Genomic DNA, 22451 nt, shown 5'->3' with positions numbered 1-22451 from the left:
TGAGAATTTGTGTATCGTTTATAAAACTTTGCGTAATAATTGTTTCCCTGACAACCTTATTGGACGACACATCAAAAAGAGGGTCAATTTTTTAAAAAATCGCAACAATTTGGAATTTGAACCCCGGGGGAAGGAATTACAAAGAGGCAGACCTTATGTTTCAATTCCTTATGTTAATGAATTTAGCTTTTGTTTACGTCGTATTGTTTGTGACGCTGGTTTGAACGTCGTTATGACTATAACTAATAAACTTAATACATTGATTAAGCGTGGTAAAGACAGATTACATACTGACTTTAGAACTGATGTGGTTTATAAATTACAGTGTAAGGATTGCGATGCGCTTTACATTGGCCAAACAAAGCGACATATACGCACACGTATTAGAGAACATCTTAACAATATAAAATTACATCCTACCAATCAATCAGTCGTTAGCAAACACAGAGTTGAATTTGGGCATGATTTTGAGTGGGATGATCCGGTTATTTTACACAATGAAAAATTTATTAAGAAAAGAGAAATAGCTGAAATGTTTTTTATTAAGAAATTTAACTCCACGATTAATCTACAAAGAGATACTGAAAATTTAAATAATATTTATGACAAAATTATAAAGGTCGTTTGAACTGTTTTTCTTTTTAAATATTCACAGTTTTGTTCAAAAAACTCATGCTGACATGACGTGTCTCCTTGTTTGTGTTCATCTAAAAATTAATAACCATTGTTTTTAACTAAGTGACATATTTAATTATTCCATCATTATGTTCTACCTTTAAACATGCCCCATTGGATTTTTTCATCTCTTTCTTAATTTACGTGTGAGTAGACTAGTTTTATGACGCCTTTATGTTGTATTGTTTGGCTAAAATCTGGTAAAAATTGTATCCATATATCAATGTTTGATCCGTTATTTATTTATTTTCTTTATAGTTACACTTGAAAAGGACCACAACCATATGGTCGAAACGTCGTGTAAATAAATTGAATAATTTTGGCTAGTCAGGTCGTTTTTAATTAACCCGTTGTTTATAATCAAATACTAGCGACTTTAATAACTTATAATTTTTAAATTATTTAATCATTTAAAAATATACAAATTATCACAATTATTAAACAATACAATTATAAATAAAAGAAGAATCACTGCAGATAAAATTTTTAAAATTAAGATATGTCAGCGAGTCTTCTTAGGTATCAAAACTGGATTACGATTATTTTTCAAATTATTATATTTTATGATTTGAATAAACAAAGTTGTTGTTATTATAAATAACTACAAGCGGAACTTTCATTTGAACGTATTTGTAAATTCTACAATAACAAAAAAAAGAAAAAAAATAAATTATTAAAACACATTTATAACCAGTGTGCAGTAGAAAAATATAGAAATATTTTGCGTATCTTTTAAAATATAAAAAAATATCATTTATATTTCGTTTATATATATTTTTTCTACTTTCTCTTTTTAGAGTATCATATTTGAAATAAAGTACTTATAAACATATTTAAAAGTAATTAAAAAGTAATTAAAAAGCATTTAAAACATAGTTTAAAAGTATCTAAAACGTAATTAAAAAGTATTTAAAAAGTTAAAAATTCAATACATATGTCCTTCTTTGAAAATAGTGAAATTTTACTATATAGGTAAGTTCTATAGGAGTTTATCAGTTTGTAAATACATTTGGAATGCGAGGATTGGTTATTATTAGCTCACATTCTGCAGAAATACGTGATAAAAATTTCTATTCTTTAAAGAATAGTTAATAGTGATTGAAAGCTTTCTTTTATCTCTTAACAATAAATAAATAAAAGCATGTTTCCTTTAATATTTTGTTAATTACTTAGCTTGGAGAGCTAGTGATTTCATTTTCAAAACACTGAAATTCAAAAAGATAAATAACATTTTCCTGTGATAGATTTAGGACAGAATGACCTCTTAGTAAATTCCATTTTCAAATTTGCGATATAATCGATAGACAAATTTTGTCTTTTTAATGTATTTCTAAAAAAAAAAGGTTCTGTCAATTAACTAGAAAAAATAGAAATTCAAGGATATAAATGCTTATAGTTTTACGTTTAAGCTATACAAAAATTCATCGTAATCTTTTTAATTTAATCAAAATTTATACGAGTACTTTTTCATAGAACTCTCGCGAATTCGCTAGAAAAAATTCTAAAATTAGTTTGGAAAGAGTTTATTAATTATTATTTATCGAAATTTCTGGAAAATTAAGTGTACACTTTGCAGAGATGGCTGTATTTTATCAAGAAATATCAAGGAAAACAACGCATACATCTTTCAACCTTCGACGTTGATAAATATTGACAATGCACGTTAGTAACTTTGATAGTTTCCCGTCAATAAGAATATCTTATTTATATACATATGTGTTTACATATTTCTCACGTTATAAATATCTAAGAAACATGAGAAATAGAGCAATTTAATAAGCTCACAATCAGTGAGCAACATAAGATTGGGATAGGTATTAGAGAGATATAAAGGAATAGACATAATTCCTCAGGAATTTCGCTTACAGATCAAACACATTTCTTTATGAGATGTGAGAAAGACAAAAAAAAAAAAAAAAAAAAAAAAACTGACGACAACAGTGTATTTACGCGACAAACCTCCTCCGCCCCGCAGTTAAAATGACTGTAAAATTACGCTTATATATTGGTTACTAAATATATATATATATATATATATATATATATATATATATATATATATATATATATATATATATATATAGAGAGAGAGAGAGAGAGAGAGAGAGAAAAAAGAGTCGTTTTACGCAGCAGAGAATGACACGTATATAAGTACACGAGTCTAATGTCAGCGGGAAAAACAACGAGAATTTTTTAAAGTATATCTAAACGATTTTCTTGAACAGCATAGACACAAATTGATGCGGAATCTCTCTCTCTTTCTCTCTCTCTTCGCCAAATCATAAGGTAATTTTATACCATATCGCGTCGCGTGTCAGCGACGCAATATTGATGGCGCTGCTGTTAGTTTAAACACTATATATAAGACACTGACATTTGATATTTTACGCATAATCTCTCTATAATAACTCTACTCTCTACAAAAGTAAAAATACAATGCCAGCGCGTGTCTACGAGTTGCGTAATATATTTTCAAAATGCGTTGTACATAGAGGTATGTGCGTAAGTAACGTCCAAGTGGACTGCGATATCGAAGAGTGATAAGGTCGCATGAATAACATAAATTTATGTCGAAAATCGAGCATCATCATAATTTCGACGAGCTCAATTTCCGACACGCCAATCGTCCCTGAAATGTAGAAATGAATTTTCGCGTGTCAAAGAAAATCTCACGATATTTTATCACGAACTCATACATATACATACATATATATATATATATATATATATATATATATATATATATATATATCGAAACCATTTCGATCAATAATACCCCGCGATAATACATAATCTAGAATCTCGAAAATATCAGAGTGACAGATTAGACGTACCGAATGTCAACTCGTGGGTGACCGTCTGCTCCGTGTTGCTGCTCTCAGGCATGTCGAAAGCGGGCGGTGGGGGTGGCGGTAGAAGCGGCGGCTGCATGGCGTTCTCCATTCCCTCCGTCACTCTATCTGTCTCTGTCCCGTTCACGACGCACTTGTCACCGTTATCGCCGTTCCCGCTGGACGTCGCGCACACTATCGTACCGGTAACCAACTCCTCGGTACCCTCAATCGAGACGTATTTTGCGGTAACACGATGGTACGCCCATTCGCGTACCGAGCAAATGTCTCTCGCGCACTCTCGTGTACTACTACGTGTGTCCGTGCGAATACACGTACATACACATATATCTGTGTGTGTGTGTGTGTGTATATGTGTGTACGTGCTATAAGAGAGTACACGTTAATAACGGCGTAGGAGAAGCAGCGATTCACGCTTCACGCGAGTACAGAAGGTGCAGGCGCTGCGAGCGGAGCTTTATATCGAAATCCGCGGATCTATAAACCCACGCTCGTTTATATGACAGTAATTTCGCGATCCCCCGTGTAGATCGTGACACGTAACGTCGGCTGTCGCGCCGCGCGATTTTCACATGATCGGTCGCGTATACACGCCCGCACATATCACCGCGTCTCGACGGACGCGTCCGTATCGCTCGTGCACGCTCTCGCTACTGCGCTCTGCGTGCTCCGTGCTCTCTGATTCTCCGAACGGCACGTCCTCCCCTTTCCTCCTCCTCCTCCTCCTCCTCCCTCCCCCCTCTCCCACTCATTGACCGCCGCGCGCTTCCCTCTCCCAACTCAGTGTCGCTGCGCGCGCTGATCGCTCAGGTCTGTATCGCGCGATTCACAGGCACGATCGATGAATCATTTCCTCGACCGTCTTGAGGAAGGAATCTGTACGCGAACTTCGTGGTGAGAAGTTTTCGCTGCGAGTAATAAATGTAACGTGTGTGCATAGAAAAACAACCGGCTGATAAAATGCTTGTAAAGTGACAGTATACCGTTTGGTATCAAAACTTTGAGGCGCGTCTCTGTATATTATATTTTTTGATAAATATTGCGTTCAATTTGATTGTCTATTCCTTTTTTTATAAAGATTGAATCGAAAAAAAAAAAAACAGAGAGACTATTTAACTGTATTTAATTGTAGTTAAATGCAAACGAATCGATTCTAATTAGCGTTGTTTTAATATTTAATACGTAATAATTATGAAATTTGGTCGTGGCTCATGCGAAAATGGCCAGCCATGTTTCGAGCTAAATATAGTATTCTGTATTAAATATTTAATATCGTAATCGATAACATTGGTGAAAAGATTCGTTAAAGGACGTATGTATATCAAATTCTAATATAAATAAAAATTATAGAAAAATTTAAAGAAATTATTTTCTTTAAATATATATATATATATATATAAAATCTCCCTATGTCGGGTGCGTGATATCACAGTCCTGCTCTGGAGAATCTTGTACAATTTCTTATCATTGTTTTTTTTTATGTCTCACACGAACTAGTCTCGAAGTGTCGGAGACAGCTTTTAGTATTGTATTATTTCTTTCGATTGAGAATTGAGAAGACGATACACACAAACACACAGCCGGAATATCTTCTATAATATTATATCGAAAGGAAGGGGGATTGTGTATACTGCGTTCTCCTTAATTCTGCGTATCGATTTTTCCTTATTGATAATCAAGGTCGACACGAGGCGCGTTGCATTATATTCCTATCATAAAATGAGAATAAAAATTTATATGTAAATTTGTATATAAATTAAAAAATTAATTAATTAATTTCACCATAGAACCAAGCAAAAGAGAAGAAAGAGTTATCGTACAAAAAACTATATACAAAAAAAAATAGTTTATTTAAGTTCAAATACTTATTGTTAGTATAGTACTATTTTTCCTGGAAATTTTTTCCTGCGAAAGTTTTATTGCCAATACAAAAACAAATGTGCACTACGTATAATGTATATATATCTCATGATACTTTACACGAGAAAATTTAATTTAGATTCTTTCCATTTTTTTCGGTTTTTTTATTAAACCAAGTTGTGTGTAACTTGTAAATGTATAGAACGAAAATGTAAAGTTATTCCGAAATTTCCGAGAGAGAATCGATTAGGAAAGTTCCGCTTGCCTTCTCAGTCACCATATATGGTGGCATAACAAAGAGGAAATAAATAATAATTAAAATGCAAATAAAATGTGTTTAGGTAATTTTATAATCCTAATGTATCAAGATAATTATCATCGACCTAAGATAACTAACATAATTAATTAAGAATTCGGAAGGATTTATCATTTTCAAATATTTTATTTTGATATTCTAAACTGATTGTTTCTCTTCAGAATTTTTTTTAATTTAAGAGACATAAAGAAGTTATTTTAAAATCAATTCTATTGATCAATTATTTCACATATAACAAAACTATGATAAAAATTTCGTCACAATATTGAATGTAAGCTGTGCAAAACAACACACGCGATGCTATCGTTTAATATCATTCTGAAATACGAAAAAAATGGAGATAAGCTGGAACATGTAGAGCTGTAGAGTATGTAAAATTTTAAGTTTTAGATATAAAAATTTTGACACGTGTGCAACTGAATGCATATAATATCAGTCGTTTATAGTTTCATTAGAAAGTTCATGGATTATTGATGACTCAAAACGACTGACACATCAATTTTACGCGCCTCTTTAACGAGTTGCGAGAAGTATTTAAAAAGATTGAGTATATATGTACGCGTAAGAGATTACAGGCCTAAAAAATTTTTCTATACGCGACGCTATTGGAATGTTCATGATATCGCTCTTATATCTTATATCTACGACCTTGATGACTCGGTTGAGAGTGAAAATCATTCCAATCCGGATCAGTAGTGAGTAAAAAGCGGCGCGAGAGAGAGAAAGGTTCTTTGTCTCTTTGAGCATAAAATGTTCTCCGAATATGTACCTTTTGTTACAAAATATTTTTATCATATATTAGTTGCCGTCATTTCATTCGTTTTGTTCAACAAATTTTTCGGATGGCCAGATAAGAGAATCGCTCATCCAAGTGGGACACGCGCATTCACGGCGTCTGATGAATCTACAGATCCGAGTGAAAGTAATGTCACAGCGGATACCTGTACACCATATGTAATCGTTGAGCGGAACCTAGTCATATTTACCTCATTTTGAAAAATGAAAGTGGGATGAAAATGCTTTAGTTGATACCTTCGTTTAAAAGTGTTAAACAATAGAAAGATTAACAACGGAAGACAACATAATGTAAAATTAATAGTTATATAATTAAAAATTAATAAGTATCCATTTTGTAAAAGCGTGTGTAATTGCCATCTTAAATTCCAGTGAGTTAATCAACAGACAAGAATTTACGATTGAAAGCTCCCATTCCGTCGGTCATAATTAATTTACATAATTCTTATTCGTTTTTCGTGATTTTATAAAATAAATATCTCAAATATTTCGCTCTCTACCGATAATTATTTTTTGGCATATAAAAATATTATTTTACACTCGCCAAAAAATAATTATCCATAAAAACTGGTATCAAATTTTTTTTATTACATTATTTTATTCCGCTAGCTCATATATACGCGAATTATATAAGATATCAAGATATTTTTACATATACTATGATGCAAATTATATTTATTAATAAAATCTCGCGTAAAATATTGTCTTAAAGAGGTAGACGACGAAAAGTTGCTTGAAGAGGCCCAAGAAGAGCCTGCCTTACCAAAGGACCTCAAGCACATACCATATCAGTATGTCCGGCTTTCTGAAAAGGAAATGCTGTCTCGGGCGTCAGAATTTTATCAAATAGCAGCCGCGAGACGTACCTTGAGATATTTCAGCGCGGATCCCGTTGCAAAAGAAGTTATTTATGAAATTATAAAGGCCGCAGGTACTTGAGGTGATATCTGTCTCAAATAATATTACTCTCGAAAAATATATTAAGTATTTCTCGCAAGATATATGCAAAACTTGTAAATGAAAAAAATAAAGTATAGTTTTATAAGACTTTTAGGAATTTTCTCCTTCTCTCTCAAGTCTTGATATCACTCAAAAAAATGATCTTGCAACTTGAACAAAAATTTTCTACGTGTAAAATATTAACTGAAACAGATAAATTATTAACAAATACTGTGATGCTGCATATCTTTTACGCTTAATCAATTTAAATGACAGAGACAGAATTTATTTCTATACTATTAGTGTAATTTAGACAGAAAATTTGTCTGTAATGCCTATTGTCAAGGATAATTGTATTTGTGATTAATATTTGGCAATGGGATCTAAATTTTCTAGAAGTATTGCTAGAATATTGCTGCTATAAATTCTATACACGTGACAAACAATATTCTAACAAATATAAAAAGTAGCGATAAATTTTAATTGAGACATCTACAAATCTATCTACATTAGCAAAATATTTTTTTGAGCGTAGACATAAGCAGACACATTTGGCGTTCTATGTGTTATAAAATAAATATAAAAAATTGATTAGAGAAGACTATAATATCTATATTTTTTATTTTGAGTTTAAAAATTTTTAATTATTTTAAAAATTTTAAATGTAGCTCGTATATTCCATGGATCATAAATTGTTTTTATATTTCCTCAAAAAATGATCTTGTAACTTGAACAAAAATTTTCTAGGTGTAAAAAATTAACTGAAACAAATAAATTATTAACAAATATTGCGATACTGCATATATTTTGCACTTAATCAATTTAAATGACAGAGACTGTATTTATACCTGTACTATTAGTGTAATTTAGACAGAAAATTTGTCTGCGATGCCCATCTTTAAGGCCTATTGTCAAGGACAATTATATTTGTGATTAATATTTGACAATGGGATCTAAATTTTCTAGAGGTATTGCTGGAATATTGCTGCTATAAATTCTATACGTGACAAACAATATTCCAACAGATACAAAAAGTAGTGATAAATTTTAATTGAAGCATCTAGAAATCTATCTACATTAGGAAAATATTTTTTTGAGTGATCCATTCATCGAAAATGAGAGCACTAAGAATAGATAAAAGCTTGCACTTAATTCGCATCTCATTATCTCCAAGTCTCGCACGTGCTTCTTCAATTTAGGTACTGCTCCCAGCGGCGCGCACACAGAACCATGGACCTTTGTCGTGATATCCAATCAGATTATGAAATCAAAAGTCAGAACTATCGTGGAGCAAGAGGAAGAAATCAATTACAAGAAAAGGATGGGCATAAAATGGACGACCGACTTGTCTCCATTGAGGACCAATTGGATAAAGGAATATCTCACCGTCGCCCCGTACCTGATACTCGTGTTCAAACAGACCTATGGTTCTTTGCCAAACGGAAAAAAGAAGGTGCATTATTATCACGAGATGAGCGTTTCTATCGCGTGCGGGATCCTCATTACTGCTATACAGGTAATTTGAATATTTTCCAGTTGTGAGAGATCGGAATGAATCTCTTTTGTCTGGAGGATAGAATATCCTACTTATGAAATGATAAAAAAATCTGTAACTTTATAATTACGAAAAAATATTAACACAAAATATTAAAAACACGAAGAAAATTCTTGAAATTTTTAATCATTAAATGTATTTTAATTAACGTAACTTTGAGATACTTTGAAAAGAGTTCTTGCAAACTTGACGGATTCCTCGATTAATAATCATGATCATTTCAGTTAAGGCATAATTAAATTATTTGCACAATGTTTCTAAATATAGCACGCCGGTTTGGTAACTCTTACATCAACACCATTAAACTGTGGACCGGCTCTACGTAGTCTTCTTGGACGTCCAGCGAACGAAAAGCTCGTGTTACTTTTGCCGGTCGGATATCCAGCCAAAGACGCCACTGTACCTGATTTACAACGAAAACCTCTATCCGAAATTTTAATCGAGATTGATTAATGGAAGTAATAAGACGAGACAAATTCATGTGACACGCCTCACTACCTTATCATAATATTTGACAATAGATAATCGAGAGAATATGTTTCATGTACTTTCCTATCATTTATATGGGCAGATCGAAAGAAGGACTATCTGAAATAAATATACTCAAACATGCATTTATGTTAATGCTATTTTTATGAAAAAATGTTATATTTTTCGGATTACTAACTTTTTTTTTTATATCTTACATAGCAATTATTAGCTACAATAGTCAAATGTAATATTCCTTATAAAACATCACTGCCAATATTACAAAGTAATCGTAATGTCCAAAAAAAGAGCTAATCCCTGAAATGTAGCACCTGTTTGTGTCGTTTGTGTTATATAACCTCTCTCCTTCTCTCTCTATCTCTCTCTCTCTCTCTCTTTCTCTCTCTCTCTCTCTCTCTTTCTCTCTTACAATTGAAATGTGTACAATGGCACGCAATAAAACTGTTCTAAACTTAATAATCCAGTTTATATAAACTAACGTTTATTCCAATTTGTATACATAATGTTAAAAATAAGCGATATATAAATTTGATCAGGTTTAATCGAGGAGAGAAAAACTTAAAGATGAGTCGGCAAAAAAATTTGAGTGATATATAACACTAGTTGTACAATTAGGCGATCGTAAAATTGTCAAATTACGAAACAAAGTTTGACATTATATAACGAATACCAAATATCACCACAGTTTCTTAAAATTAAGTACATTTAATATATAAAATATAAAAATACTGGGCTAAATGTGTGACAAATAACATATAATCTTTCTGCGAGTATGCTGCAAGTATGCTGCAAATTTGCGTATGACAGCTATGTCGCTACTAATAGCTATCTCATTAAGTGTAAAAGCTTTAGAGTATCATGATACATACAGAGAAACAGAGATAATATTTTATTTTTATCACTATTCATGGAACAAATACTATTAATATCATGATTTTTCTAGAATAAATTTTTTTCGTTTCCATATCTTCTTTTTTTTTTTTATTTTTTTTTTCTTTCCTATGAAACTTGGTTTTTCTACCAAGTCAAATAGCGCGAGGAGCTAATAAGAGTTAATGTGAAAACTCGAGATCGTCAAATTTATCGTTAAATTTAAGCAATTGTAAAAGTTCTGAATGTAAATCAAATACTTTAAATATATCATTGACTAAGAGTAGAATAATCTATATATAGAACTAGGAGAGTATTGTCCTATTTAACGATCTTTGACTATGTGTAAACCTCTTATAGTTCGTTTGTTAGTAATATCGCTGTAAACGTGTATATGTTTGTATGTATATATATATATTTATATGTATTTGTGTCAGTTCGTAAAATGAGCAAAAAATACACTTTGTTCGGTACGAATGTAAAATCTAAGATCGTCGGTAAATCGAACTCCGTCTTTGTCTTTAAAATTAATAATCTCTCTGTTCGTTCCACAGAACTCTGCTGACATGCAGTCGGTCATGAATTGTATCTTTATACATTTATATATTCTAAAAGCTATCTCGGTTAAATTATATATATATATATATATATAAATACGTGTTTCCTTACATCTTTATCTCGTCGAGATCACCAGTGCCTGAGATATCTAATGTAGTTACGCTTAACGTATCCTTCATTAATTATTATTATTATTATTATTATTATTATTATTATTATCATCATTATCATTAACGTAATTTTACAGGAAGCTGATAAATCATATTAATTTTGTAATAAATAATAATCAATGAAATTTTTCGTTTTTTTCTTTCTTTTTCTTCTCTCGAAAAGTTTGCCGGTGTACGCCGTATATAACAATATACGAGTGAACTCTCGTAAATACTCTCCTAATTCTCCTAATAAGACGACCAAGACGTTGTATGCCGCATCGATAGCAAGGATAGCTCCGTGACTTATATCTATCTGAGAGTGAACTTAATCACGGTGATGAAATTCAGCTATGCATAAGCGGCACGACCAGGAGCCCTCGGGAGGTGACGCAAGAGGCGGAGACAGACAATACATGTGGTATCCACGATCACAGTCGTCACAGAACAGCAACTGATCCTATTTCAGTTCGCCAAACCGTTAATATTACAAGTAATCCAAGTAAAGCTCGCGTAAAACGTACATAGTATTAATATTATATTCATTTGTATTGATTTTTCTGCCCGAGAAGTTGACCGAATTAACTTTTCCGAATGATATTGAATTTAATTATTTTCACGAGTAAATCAATCTTATTTGCAATAACACGAGATAATTTCAACAATTCTGATAGCATTGTAAATTGCGACTGTGTGTAATCCGTTTTTTAATCGATAAAAGTATATATATACATTGAAATTAATATTGATTTTTATTTCGTACGCCTCTATATTGACACGTCCGCGAATGTGTAAAGGAAAAAAAAAAATTTTTTTTTTTTTTTTTTTTTTTTTTTTTTACGAACCCTGCAAAAGATTACGGAAATAAATACTTACATCGTTGTCAGAGGTGCCGCAAATGGAGCAGCATTTGCATTCGATACATTGCCACCTGTACTTGCGAACAGAAACGATCATGTTTGCAGTGAATTGCAAACAAGTTGGATGCCCTACAACAAGAACGTACGCACGTCATGGAACACGCATTTTGGGATGGAACGAGGAGAGATCTGTCGTGGGATACGAGTAGAAAGGTGCCAGGACAGTTATCTTGTGCCGAAGAACAGTGAACTCCAAGCTATTATATTTGTTTTTTTTTTTTTTTTTTCGTAAATCATTTACTTTTTTTTTATGCTTTTTTTTCGATCACATCGCAATCGAATTCTTTACACAAGACAAGGAAATGCTGTTTGACAAATCTGATCCACACACAAGTACGACTCTACAAGATGTCTTTCACCTTTCCTCAGCACTAAAAACGTCCGGAATAATGATACGTCCTCGTGTTTCCGCACAGAATATTTTATTTCATGATATCTGTAATTTTTTTTTTTTTTTTTTTTTTTTGATGTTGCATTTTGAACATATTGTTATTATTTGGAATAATAGGTGGTAAGTAATAGCAGGGCGTACCTTGGAATAGTTCACGTTCTTTCTTGCGCAGCACAATATAAACGTCGCAGATGCACACTCTCCCTCGCTCCTTTTCTTTCTTTCGCTCTCTTTCTCTCTTGCATTCTCTCTCTCTCTCTTTCTCCTCGCCATACACACATACACGCAACTCATATAACGTATATCACATTCTTTTTATATATATCATATATATATGAAGTCATATATATAATTTATATATAACTAGTGTGACTTAAATACTATATTTATAAGCCTCATTAAGGGTATTGCTTAATTAAAACTGCCTAATAACAAGTCTTCAATTTTATATATAACAAGGAGGAACTATATATCTGCATGCTTCCATTGTTTTTATACCATGTGAGTTTTTCTTACGACAATCTAAGGACAATGTAATATCAATTTATACAAGAAACTAAAACGTAAATATATATAGTACCCTCTCTATTCTCTGCCGTATTTAGCTGTACCATATTAAATGATAGAATATTCTACGTTGTGTTTCATATGTTATATGTAAAGAAGCTGTAACATACCTTTGTCAATATAGCCTTCTACATACTCGAGTTACATAATGTATGTATATTAGAAAGTACTTTGTGAAAAAAGATTATGAAGCTCTAGGATTAAAGAAGACGTTTGCTCATCAATTGTATAAATTATTCCAAATATTTCTATAGATATTCAAAATATAAAAAACCGCATATACACACAGATCTATATATCGTGAGTAAGAGACGTAAAGTGTTTATAACGTATATAATAGCGTATATATGTAAAAAGTGTGTGTATATGTGTATGTGTGTGTGTATATAAAATTACGATATATATCTACAATCAGCAAAGTATATAAAATAATTCGAGTTTAATCGAAAGCAGATTTAACGCCGCGCTTCTCCATGTGCCTGAAAAACTCATAAGGTATTACATTAATTCCATATGCGGGAGGGTATTCTGTAATTATTTCCTAATCAAACGATATCTGTACGAGTATCAAAGCTCTGCTTGTGTGTACAAAAAACTAAGCTATGTCGGATTTCTACAAGAGAAGATATAGGTAGTTAAGGGCGCGTTCACGTGTGACACGCATCGCGTTTTAAAAAGGTACCTATGTAAAATACATATCCAGTAGTTTAAAAAAAAGAAAAAAACTTGATTATACTCTGTAACTATAGGTTTTTTATCTCATATTCTTTTTTTCTTGCTTGTTAAATACGTGTGTAATAAATATATTGCGTTATTATAAATGACAATAATAGCAAGGGGGGAGGGGGGGGGGAAGCGATTATATTATATTAGGTCGGAAAAGCTAATGCCCACAACTAAAGGTAAAAACGGCAGATATACAATGGAATGTGAGAGACGTATTAAAAGGGGAAATCAACGAGCCGAAAACGCGCGTGATCGCGTTTTTCATCTTTACAACGAAACTCGATAATACATCGAACATTCTCTATTTTACACATGTAAAATTAAAACTCTCGTAAAAAAAAAAAAAAAAAAAAAAAAAAAACCGTTAGGGCTCTCCGCCTCAAAATATATACGATATTCTTACGCGAAGAATATATATATATATATATATATATGTATATATAAAAATCATTAATAATTTACTACTACGAAGATGTGAAATAAAAATCTCTTGGGTAAAAATTGTCTAAGGGAGGACAAGATGTTACTCAAAATACAAAGCTTTACCGTTTAAAGAAACATTTTTTGTTTGTTTGTTTTGTTTGCATGACGCATGCTGTGAAACGCGTATGTATATCTTTATATCGCGTATATAATGAACGTCTCTCCCATTTTTTTTGATGAACGTATTCCACACTGAATGCGAATTATTCTGGCGCGATTATAAATTTAAAAATAAATATATTGAACACATAAAATGTTGTAAAACGAATATATAAAATCATAATTATTATAACGGATAAAACATTATTATCGATGTTCGTATTAATCTCATCCAGTCAATCTTTCGTATCGAAATTCTCTCAAAATCGCGAAAGAGATACACGGAGATCCTTAAAATTGCACTCTTCTCTTTCATAATCCTCTTTTTTTCTGTGCTGCGCTCCTAGCTCACATCTCATCTCTCTAAAAATCTCGTTACGATATACTCAACAAACGCAAAAGATACAAAAGTATTTACAGACGAATCGAAAAACATGCAGAGAGAAATATCGAAATATGACGCGATCAACATGTCATTATCTTACAATAAATATTGTTACCTTCGTTAAAACGATTCTTATGATTGTGCTGGATATATAAAGTATATATATATATATATTTATATTGCATCTCGCGTGTATCTAAAAATCTTTTTAAACTTGCCGGTGCGTTTCTCACGCCGTGTATACCTCTTTTCTTTTTTTTTTTTTTTACGTTTTTTCTTTTTTTTTTTTTCTTTTTGATTTCCAACACGCAATAACGTAAATATCAGGATACACTGTCAAACAGAAGACAAACACCTCTTCCTCAATACGTGCTCTAGTGGTACTGTGCAACAGGAATTTTAATAAAGCTGCAAAACTTTTCTCGCGCAAAAGCAAAAGACGCCGCGATTCCGTCGATCGATTTCTCTATTTGATCTATCCAATCTCGCACACACGCACATACGATGAAATCTGACTTTTCTCATTGCGACGAAGACCTTTTTAGACTCTTCCCGTGCTCTTTTCCCGTTAATATTAAAACGCGTTTGAACCTCCGATTTTCTTTTTTTTGTTTTTTTTTTCTCCCTTAGAACTAATCACTGAAAAATACTATAAATCACAGCAAATTCACGCGTAGTAAAGGAATTCTGGAAAATTCCTATTACTCAGATGCGACAAGTTGCACCATTGACAAAACGATGTTTTGTGTTCCTCGCCTTGACTAGTGTATGTAAAGCTCGTAACCGTTTGATCTCTAAAACACCGTGCAGATAATTAAATCGTTTTCTCTCTTTCTCTCTCTCTTTCTCTTTCCTTAATTATTGCACCCGGGAAGTTGCACACAACAGCACGTTACTATTACCCTTGACGGCAGTGACGAAAAAGTGCGTCACGCGCGACAATTGTAACCCTATACAACTCAAAAAGTTGCCTCCACTTTTTTGTTTTTTTTTTTATTTTTTTTTTTTTTTTTTTTTTTTTTTAAATCTGCTTTTATCTTAACAACTTAAAGCGAAGATTTAATAGAGAAAACATGGTATGCCAAAAACTGATAACAGATTTCATTTCTACGATTATTTTTTAACGGCTATACACGCGTACACGTGATGTACGCATAAATCAACGAAAAAAAAGGCAGAATCCTCAAATTATTACAAATGTAACAGATAATTCTAAACATCTCGATATCGCGCGGTTAACAATTATAGGTACGTTTGGAATATACGAATAGGGAGGGGGGAAGGGGAGGGGGAGGGGGGAGGAAACAGCGATCCTCTCTTTGCGTAAGGAAGAGCACGTACGCTTGCTTGTTTGTCGTAAAATTAACAAGTTACTCAATATCTTTCACGATGTTAACAGCTGAAACATGGAAGTATAAACAATTATAGCGTGAACACGTATATATATATACCCAATAACGCTATATGCCGTTATCGGCACATCAGATATTGCCGACATTAAACCATCTCGTTATCGCTAAATCATCACTAAGTCACATATCCCCGCGTTTCATAAATAAGCTGCTAGTCACATATCAGTCGCGCGGAAGCATACTCGAGGTATTTGCGACATATATAATGATCTCCTGATTCTTTTTTCTTTCTTTCTTTCTTTTTTTTTTTGTTTTTTTTTTTGAGTTGTATCTGGCTATATATTCACAGGACGCAGTTGCGCGATAGGCTCGCAAAGAGATGTAGAAAATAGTACCGTCCGCATAGACACGGAACGACTTACTCTTACCGTCTCTCAGATTCAGAATATATATTATATCATCATCATCCTCATCACCACCGCATTCGTTTATCCTGACCATCGTCATCGTCGTCGTCGTCGTCTCTCGTCATCATAGTCATCGTCGAGTGCGCGATCGAGCATTAATTGTGATTCGCTCTCCTGGTATACTTGCGCTTGATCTTTTCCTCTGGCTTACCTGAGCGGCCACAGTCACTGCACGACACCAGCTCCTCGGACCCGCCCGTCTTCTTGTTCTCGCGCGCGTCACCCAGGCAGAAGTCGCAGTACGGGGACGGCTGTGCCGCGGATGACTTGCCGCCTGGCTTCTTCTCCGCGGTCGGTCCGCCTCCCCCTGCTCCTCCAACACCTCCTCCTCCTGCTGCTGCTCCTCCACCGGAGTTGGGCGACCCACCCGGCCCGGACTCCGTGGACGAGAGCGACGGGACGGCGGTGCCGCCGGGCGAGGACGCGGCAGGCAGATGATCTTCCTTGGTCGCCGAGATGGTAGGCGACGCTGGAGCGACGGGCGTCTGTGCGGATGCTGGCTGCTGCAGTTGCTGCTGCGATTGTTGCGACGGCTGCGACACCGCTCCAGCAGCGGATGCGGCGGCTGGAGCCACCGGGGAAGGACTCGAGGTACTCGAGGACGTAGCGTTCTGACGACCCCGACGCGTACCACCTGATCACAAACCGATCAACATACCCACAGTTGCGCTTTGCCGTCATAAGCTGATGGACCATGCACACCGGCTTTATATGATAGATACAATAAAGTCGTATTTTTTTTTTACTCTCTCTCGCACTCTTTTTTCTTTTTCTTTTTTTTTTTTTTAAATGTCCGTTCGTAATCGATTCAGTTTTGTCGAAATCGTGGGCTGGAATAGAAGTATAGACGAGTTACAGTTTGCTCAAATATCAGAGATTCATTGCAAACTACATATATGAAAATTAAAAGAGACAAAGACAAAAATTTGGAGTTTAAAAAAAATTTGCTAGATTTGCTTTAATATATTTCTGCTTTAATATATTTCAATTTCAATTCTAATTATTATAATTATTGTGTATTATATTATATCGAAAGAAATTGATTGTAAATTGATCAAAATAATTAGAAATAAAAATGACAACTGTAAGGACAAAACACTCTGTACACGTTACACCTGTAACATTCAGATTAAAAAGCCCATTGTCCAATTACCACAGTTTCTTCGACTAACAGAATCAATTATTCTAAACATTCATAAATAATCTAACAAATTGTTACAACAAGGGAAAAAAAAAACAAATCTTATTATATGTAAGTATAACAAAGTGCACATGTCAATCATTCCATCACCAGCAGCAAAATCCAAAGATATATAACGACGAGATATATCGATTCCAAGTATAGAGACAGATACAAACAAACGATTTTTCAAACATATTGGAACTACAAGTAACTTGAAAGATACCTATTTGAATCAACGAAGCCTTAACATTCATTAATAGGAGAATCGAAGCCAAAATCGCTCTAGGAGTAATACACAAGCGTCAAAACAGCAAAGAAAAGAAAAATCTTTATTTGTTAGACTCATTCGTAAAAAATATAATCATGCTAAAAAGGGACATACTAATTAAAAAAAGAGCTACACATTTAAAAAAAAAAAAAAAAAGAAGAAAAAGAACACGCACACGCATACAAGACGCTCAATCAAGAATAAAGACGCTGACATTAAAGAAAAGGAAAAAAAATACACTAACCTAGATGATTCGATAAGATCTCATCTCTCTCGTTCGCTTAAAGTATATAAAAAAAGAAATACTTTAAAATATTATATATATATTGCAGAAGCATGCCACTGCAAAAGAGATACAACACAAATAATTATCGCTTTCTCATACATTAAGATATAAAGCATTCCCATTTGTTGTCACACAATAGATAAAATACAAGAAAAGAGTACACAAATATATCTTTTTCATAATAAAATGCAAAATCAAATCACTTATATCATACTGGCTTGAATATCATTTTATCCGTATGATATATTAATAATAAATTATATGTAGTAATTATCGTAATATATATATATATATATATATAATAAAATTATTATAATTAGACATATATATATAATTAGATATTAGAAAGGCATAAATTTCATACATACATATTTTAAGAAATATAAATTTAAGTTTAGAAAGAAAAAGATGTGATAACGATATCTTATTTGCAATGCATGCATTTGCAATACATGTAAAAAAATTTATAAATATATATTAGGTTGTTATATCGGGATATAAGTTTTTGGACGAGTTAGTTGCATGACTGGGACAAGATTGAATACAATGGCAGATGGAGGAGGAGATTGGATCTCTCAAAGGCTTGAGGAACGCGGGGCTTAAAGGAAAGTGAGAAAACTGAGCTGATTTTGGCTCCAACCTGGCTGGTTCGAAGCAGCGGTGTCTGCAACGCTCCTAGGTTCAACTTCGGCAGGACTGGGACTTAGTTCCTTAGCAGGATCACCGGAGGAAGTAGAGTGGGAATGACCGTAATGGTAGACCAGACCAGGTCTGGTCTTATACCGTGCGCTGCATACTGCAAAAGTGCAAATACTGTTTTCCCGCAATCCATCCAATGCAACGTCCAATGATAAGACAGACCTTTTTGTTTAACGGACGATCAAGGGAGGTAATATCATATGGGATATCAGAAAAGCTGATAGGGCTAGGGTGGGGGGACGCGGGGTGCTGGTCAGGGATAGCATTTGCACACCTTCCGCACCAGTACACATCCCTATCCACCTACGAGTCTATATGTGGACAAGCAGTGAAGGAGTTCCAGCCCAAGAAGCAAAACTAATACGATGCAAGGCTTGATGCTTGTACTCCTACAGAATGAGCTCGCTACAGTGTTGAGCCAGTACATTCTTGCTCTGTTATTATTGCAGGTAGAACTAGTCCGAAGATATTTGGGCCGGTGACATTAGCTCGATTGTCAATAAACGAGTTCAATGTTTTGTCAAAATTGTCTCTTTAACACGAGCTCTTGGTACAACCAGACCAAATGTCTTTAGATCATCTGCTAGTCTAACAGGAGTGGTTTCAAGAAGTAAACAGATTGCAGGCACATTCGAGTTAATTCATAGACTTTGTGTCTGGAAATGTTTGACCAAATTAGTAATGACCATTTTATACTCCTTCAAGAAAAGAATATATCGAGTTTGTTCAAAAAGTTATTTCAATTTTTTTTTTTTTTTTATCTTTTTGTTTTCTTGTTTTGCTTATGTTATAGACGTTACTGAAGTCCATAAATTTGCGCATAATAAGTATATAAATGAATTGTTTTTCCCGAAACAAAAACACAATTGGAAATCAATGTCTTATTCATGTTTTGTAAGTATAAAAGATTTTAGCAGTTTTAGAAAAATTCAAAATTATATTTCCGTGATGGATTTAAATGTTAGATAATGATGATGATGATGATGATGATGATAAAAACTGTCAAATAAATTTCAAGCATTTGACTAACATGATTGTACAGCTTGTTAGTAATTTAATTTTTTATTTTAATTAGAGTAAAATATGATTATTAAAAATGACAAATGTTAAAAAAGTTAGGCTGCAATGTGCCAGATGTCTGATTTCAGCACGGTAATGGAATAATTTACTCAAGTTATTTGCTTAGAAAGTCTGTATTCATCTTTTGATTATTTTTAATTCGATTAATATAATATTTAGAAGCATAAATAAAAAGCATATATACTATTTATGCACAAAGTTTTGGATATTTGGAACATATGACTAGTCTTTGCCTTGCATTCAGAATCATATTATAATTACTCCTACTCGAATAAAGAACAAAATAAAATAATCAAACATGAGTTTCTCGATTTTTACACTTAATTTTTTGTATATGTTACTTTAATTAAGACGTGATAAAAGATACCAGTCAATATGGTATGCTCTAATCAGTCTCTCTAAATAAATAGTATTTAATAGTTAATGTAAGAACTGAGCAACTTATACAATTACTATGTTGTCTTGATATATAAGATTATTTAACTATAATATTTAACAATTTATTTCAACTTTTCATCTTATTTTATATTATAGTCTAACTTTTGTGTCGTGGTGTAATATATCGGGTATAAATATACGTGGGATAAAATTAACAAATTTTGTAAACGAAAAAATAAATTTATAACTTATTTGAAATAAACTTCAAAACTAAAAATAATAATATTTATAATAAACTAAATAACAGGAAGAATAGTCATTTGTAGTTGTATCTATGATTAAACTTACGGTCACAAACGAATGGTTTATCAGTGTCAACAGAGTCGTAGTTGGCTTTTTTGCGTCCGCGGCCCCCACCCTGCATCAGATATAAATTACATTATTTATACATTTGAACAAATTGTGTCCATAGTCACATAAATTTAAAATAAATATAAATGTTATCGCCTCAAGATATATATCCTGATTTCTCGACGTTAATATGTCATATTTAAAATGTTTATTATCTGTAAATACGTGCATTATTACACACCTTTGTTCGTTTACCGCCTGGCGTGTCTGTTGAAGGTGGATGACTACGAGCAGGATGGTGACCACCTCCACGCGTTTTCCTGCGTTTTCTTTTACTACTATAACTTTCTTCATAATCATAATCACTATCAGGATCAGGTTCTTCATAGGCATCCATATCTAACATATCTTGCTCATCGTAATACCAAGCGTCTTTACTATGTTCATCTGAAAAAATTCAATTTTTATTTGCAACACAATTTAAATGCCAATGTCTAAATTATATGACTTAAATAATGATAAAAATATCTTTTGTATATTTATAATTTTTTTTTAAATCAATATTTTAATTTGTTTTTTTGTTATAATATATTTTATAAAATATTTCTCCATTTCTTGTTTACCTTTAAGCACTACGGAATCTTTACTATCATCATTTATGTGTGTAACAGCTTCGACACCTTCTGTTCCATCCTCTGTGTCACCTCTTGGGCCTCGTTTTGGATGTAGATAGTGCATTAAATATTGCCGTCGTTTCTTTCGCCATCTTTTGCTTGGATAGGTGTAAATTTGACCATGTAACAAACCTGGTAATCTTTCTCTCGAGGACATAAAGAGTGCAGAATGGTTCTGTGCTACACCTGTAATTTTATACAAGTCTAAATATTAACACTTAAAAATAATTTTAGATAAATAATTATAATAATTTTAATTATAATTTACAATTAATAAAGCTATTTACAAAAATATAAAAACTTAATTGGCATTAACACAAATAAGCAATAATCTATTATTATATTGCTAATTTAATGTTAAATATAATAAATCCTTTAATTAAATATAAACTGTGCATCATTATGCAAAAAAAAATTTTATTATCCTCAAAATATTAAGTCCCAGAATTAAACCATTACGTGACCCAATCACCTTACATGACTTTGCAGGTGAATGTTTACATACATTTACAATAAACCTAATTAATCAATAATGTCAAAGTGCACACATATTGATTCTACAATTATTGTAAAGATAAAATTACCACTGCGTTTAATCATCTTACCTGTTTGCGAGTCGAGGAAGGGCATGCGAAGACGTCGTTCTCGGCATAATCGACTATTATAATTCGAGGAGTTTTCAATGGCTTCTCTGTAAGCTGTGTCGTTGAGGAAGCTGCAAGTGGATCGATAATTATTTGCGACTGCTCCGCGCGAAATGTTCGGCTTTACGGTAAAATTAAACCAAAATCCGTACCTCTCTATTTTACCTAAATTATTTTCGTTCACCATTTGTATTATTCCATTGTTATTATGTGACATTGCGGGAGGCATAGCCACCGCTGTCATCTTCGACCTGACGTTACACCACACTCCGCGACTCGTAACCCGTTAGCTACGTTGCTTATGTGATGTGCCGGTCCTGCTTCTTCCCGGAAGTCATACTACGACCATCAAATGTCGCACTCTAATATTAACAAAGTTAAAAGGGATGCAGTCTCGAATAATGAATAGAAGATACAAATAATATTAGTAAAATACATTA

General features: G+C 33.0%; 3 protein-coding genes across 12 annotated transcripts in view; 1 reads left to right on the top strand and 2 right to left on the bottom strand.

Annotated features, from left to right (window-relative positions):
• LOC140667618 (ribosomal protein S6 kinase alpha-5) overlaps nt 1-4203 on the bottom strand; it is a 40827-nt gene extending 36624 nt beyond the window's left edge. The window contains exon 1 of the mRNA XM_072895737.1: nt 3510-4203. Coding sequence (XP_072751838.1) covers nt 3510-3618 — 109 coding nt within the window. The 5' untranslated portion in view covers nt 3619-4203. The remainder of the gene's footprint in view (nt 1-3509) is intronic.
• Iyd (Iodotyrosine deiodinase) lies at nt 1550-9604 on the top strand. Of its 3 annotated transcripts, none has more exons than XM_072895765.1 (5): nt 1550-1647; nt 2252-2337; nt 7211-7429; nt 8637-8953; nt 9260-9604. In XM_072895765.1, the coding sequence occupies exons 1-5, from the start codon at nt 1610-1612 to the stop codon at nt 9443-9445; spliced, it is 846 nt and encodes a 281-aa protein (XP_072751866.1). In that variant the 5' UTR covers nt 1550-1609; the 3' UTR covers nt 9446-9604. The 3 variants fall into 3 exon arrangements, with proteins under 3 accessions (XP_072751866.1, XP_072751864.1, XP_072751865.1); XM_072895763.1 differs by lacking the exons at nt 1550-1647; nt 2252-2337 and adding exons at nt 6174-6398; nt 6506-6625 and having other exon boundaries at nt 9260-9603; XM_072895764.1 differs by lacking the exons at nt 1550-1647; nt 2252-2337 and adding an exon at nt 6409-6625 and having other exon boundaries at nt 9260-9603.
• A 1-nt stretch (nt 9605) lies between these two features.
• D4 (double PHD fingers d4) lies at nt 9606-22336 on the bottom strand. Of its 8 annotated transcripts, XM_072895741.1 has the most exons (10): nt 22164-22336; nt 21973-22082; nt 21317-21553; nt 20935-21140; nt 20691-20760; nt 18826-18981; nt 18144-18179; nt 16600-17082; nt 11935-12047; nt 9606-11518 (listed from the first exon to the last, which is right to left on the bottom strand). In XM_072895741.1, the coding sequence occupies exons 1-10, from the start codon at nt 22253-22255 to the stop codon at nt 11387-11389; spliced, it is 1635 nt and encodes a 544-aa protein (XP_072751842.1). In that variant the 5' UTR covers nt 22256-22336; the 3' UTR covers nt 9606-11386. The 8 variants fall into 8 exon arrangements, 7 of the variants coding, with proteins under 7 accessions (XP_072751842.1, XP_072751845.1, XP_072751843.1 ...); XM_072895744.1 differs by lacking the exon at nt 18826-18981; XM_072895742.1 differs by lacking the exon at nt 18144-18179 and having other exon boundaries at nt 22164-22335.
• Nucleotides 22337-22451: the final 115 nt, after the last annotated feature.

The sequence above is a fragment of the Anoplolepis gracilipes genome, chromosome 7 (genome assembly GCF_047496725.1).
Source record: "Anoplolepis gracilipes chromosome 7, ASM4749672v1, whole genome shotgun sequence".
Classification (NCBI taxonomy): Eukaryota; Metazoa; Arthropoda; class Insecta; order Hymenoptera; family Formicidae; genus Anoplolepis; species Anoplolepis gracilipes.
This window is presented reverse-complemented; position numbering and strand designations above follow the sequence as displayed.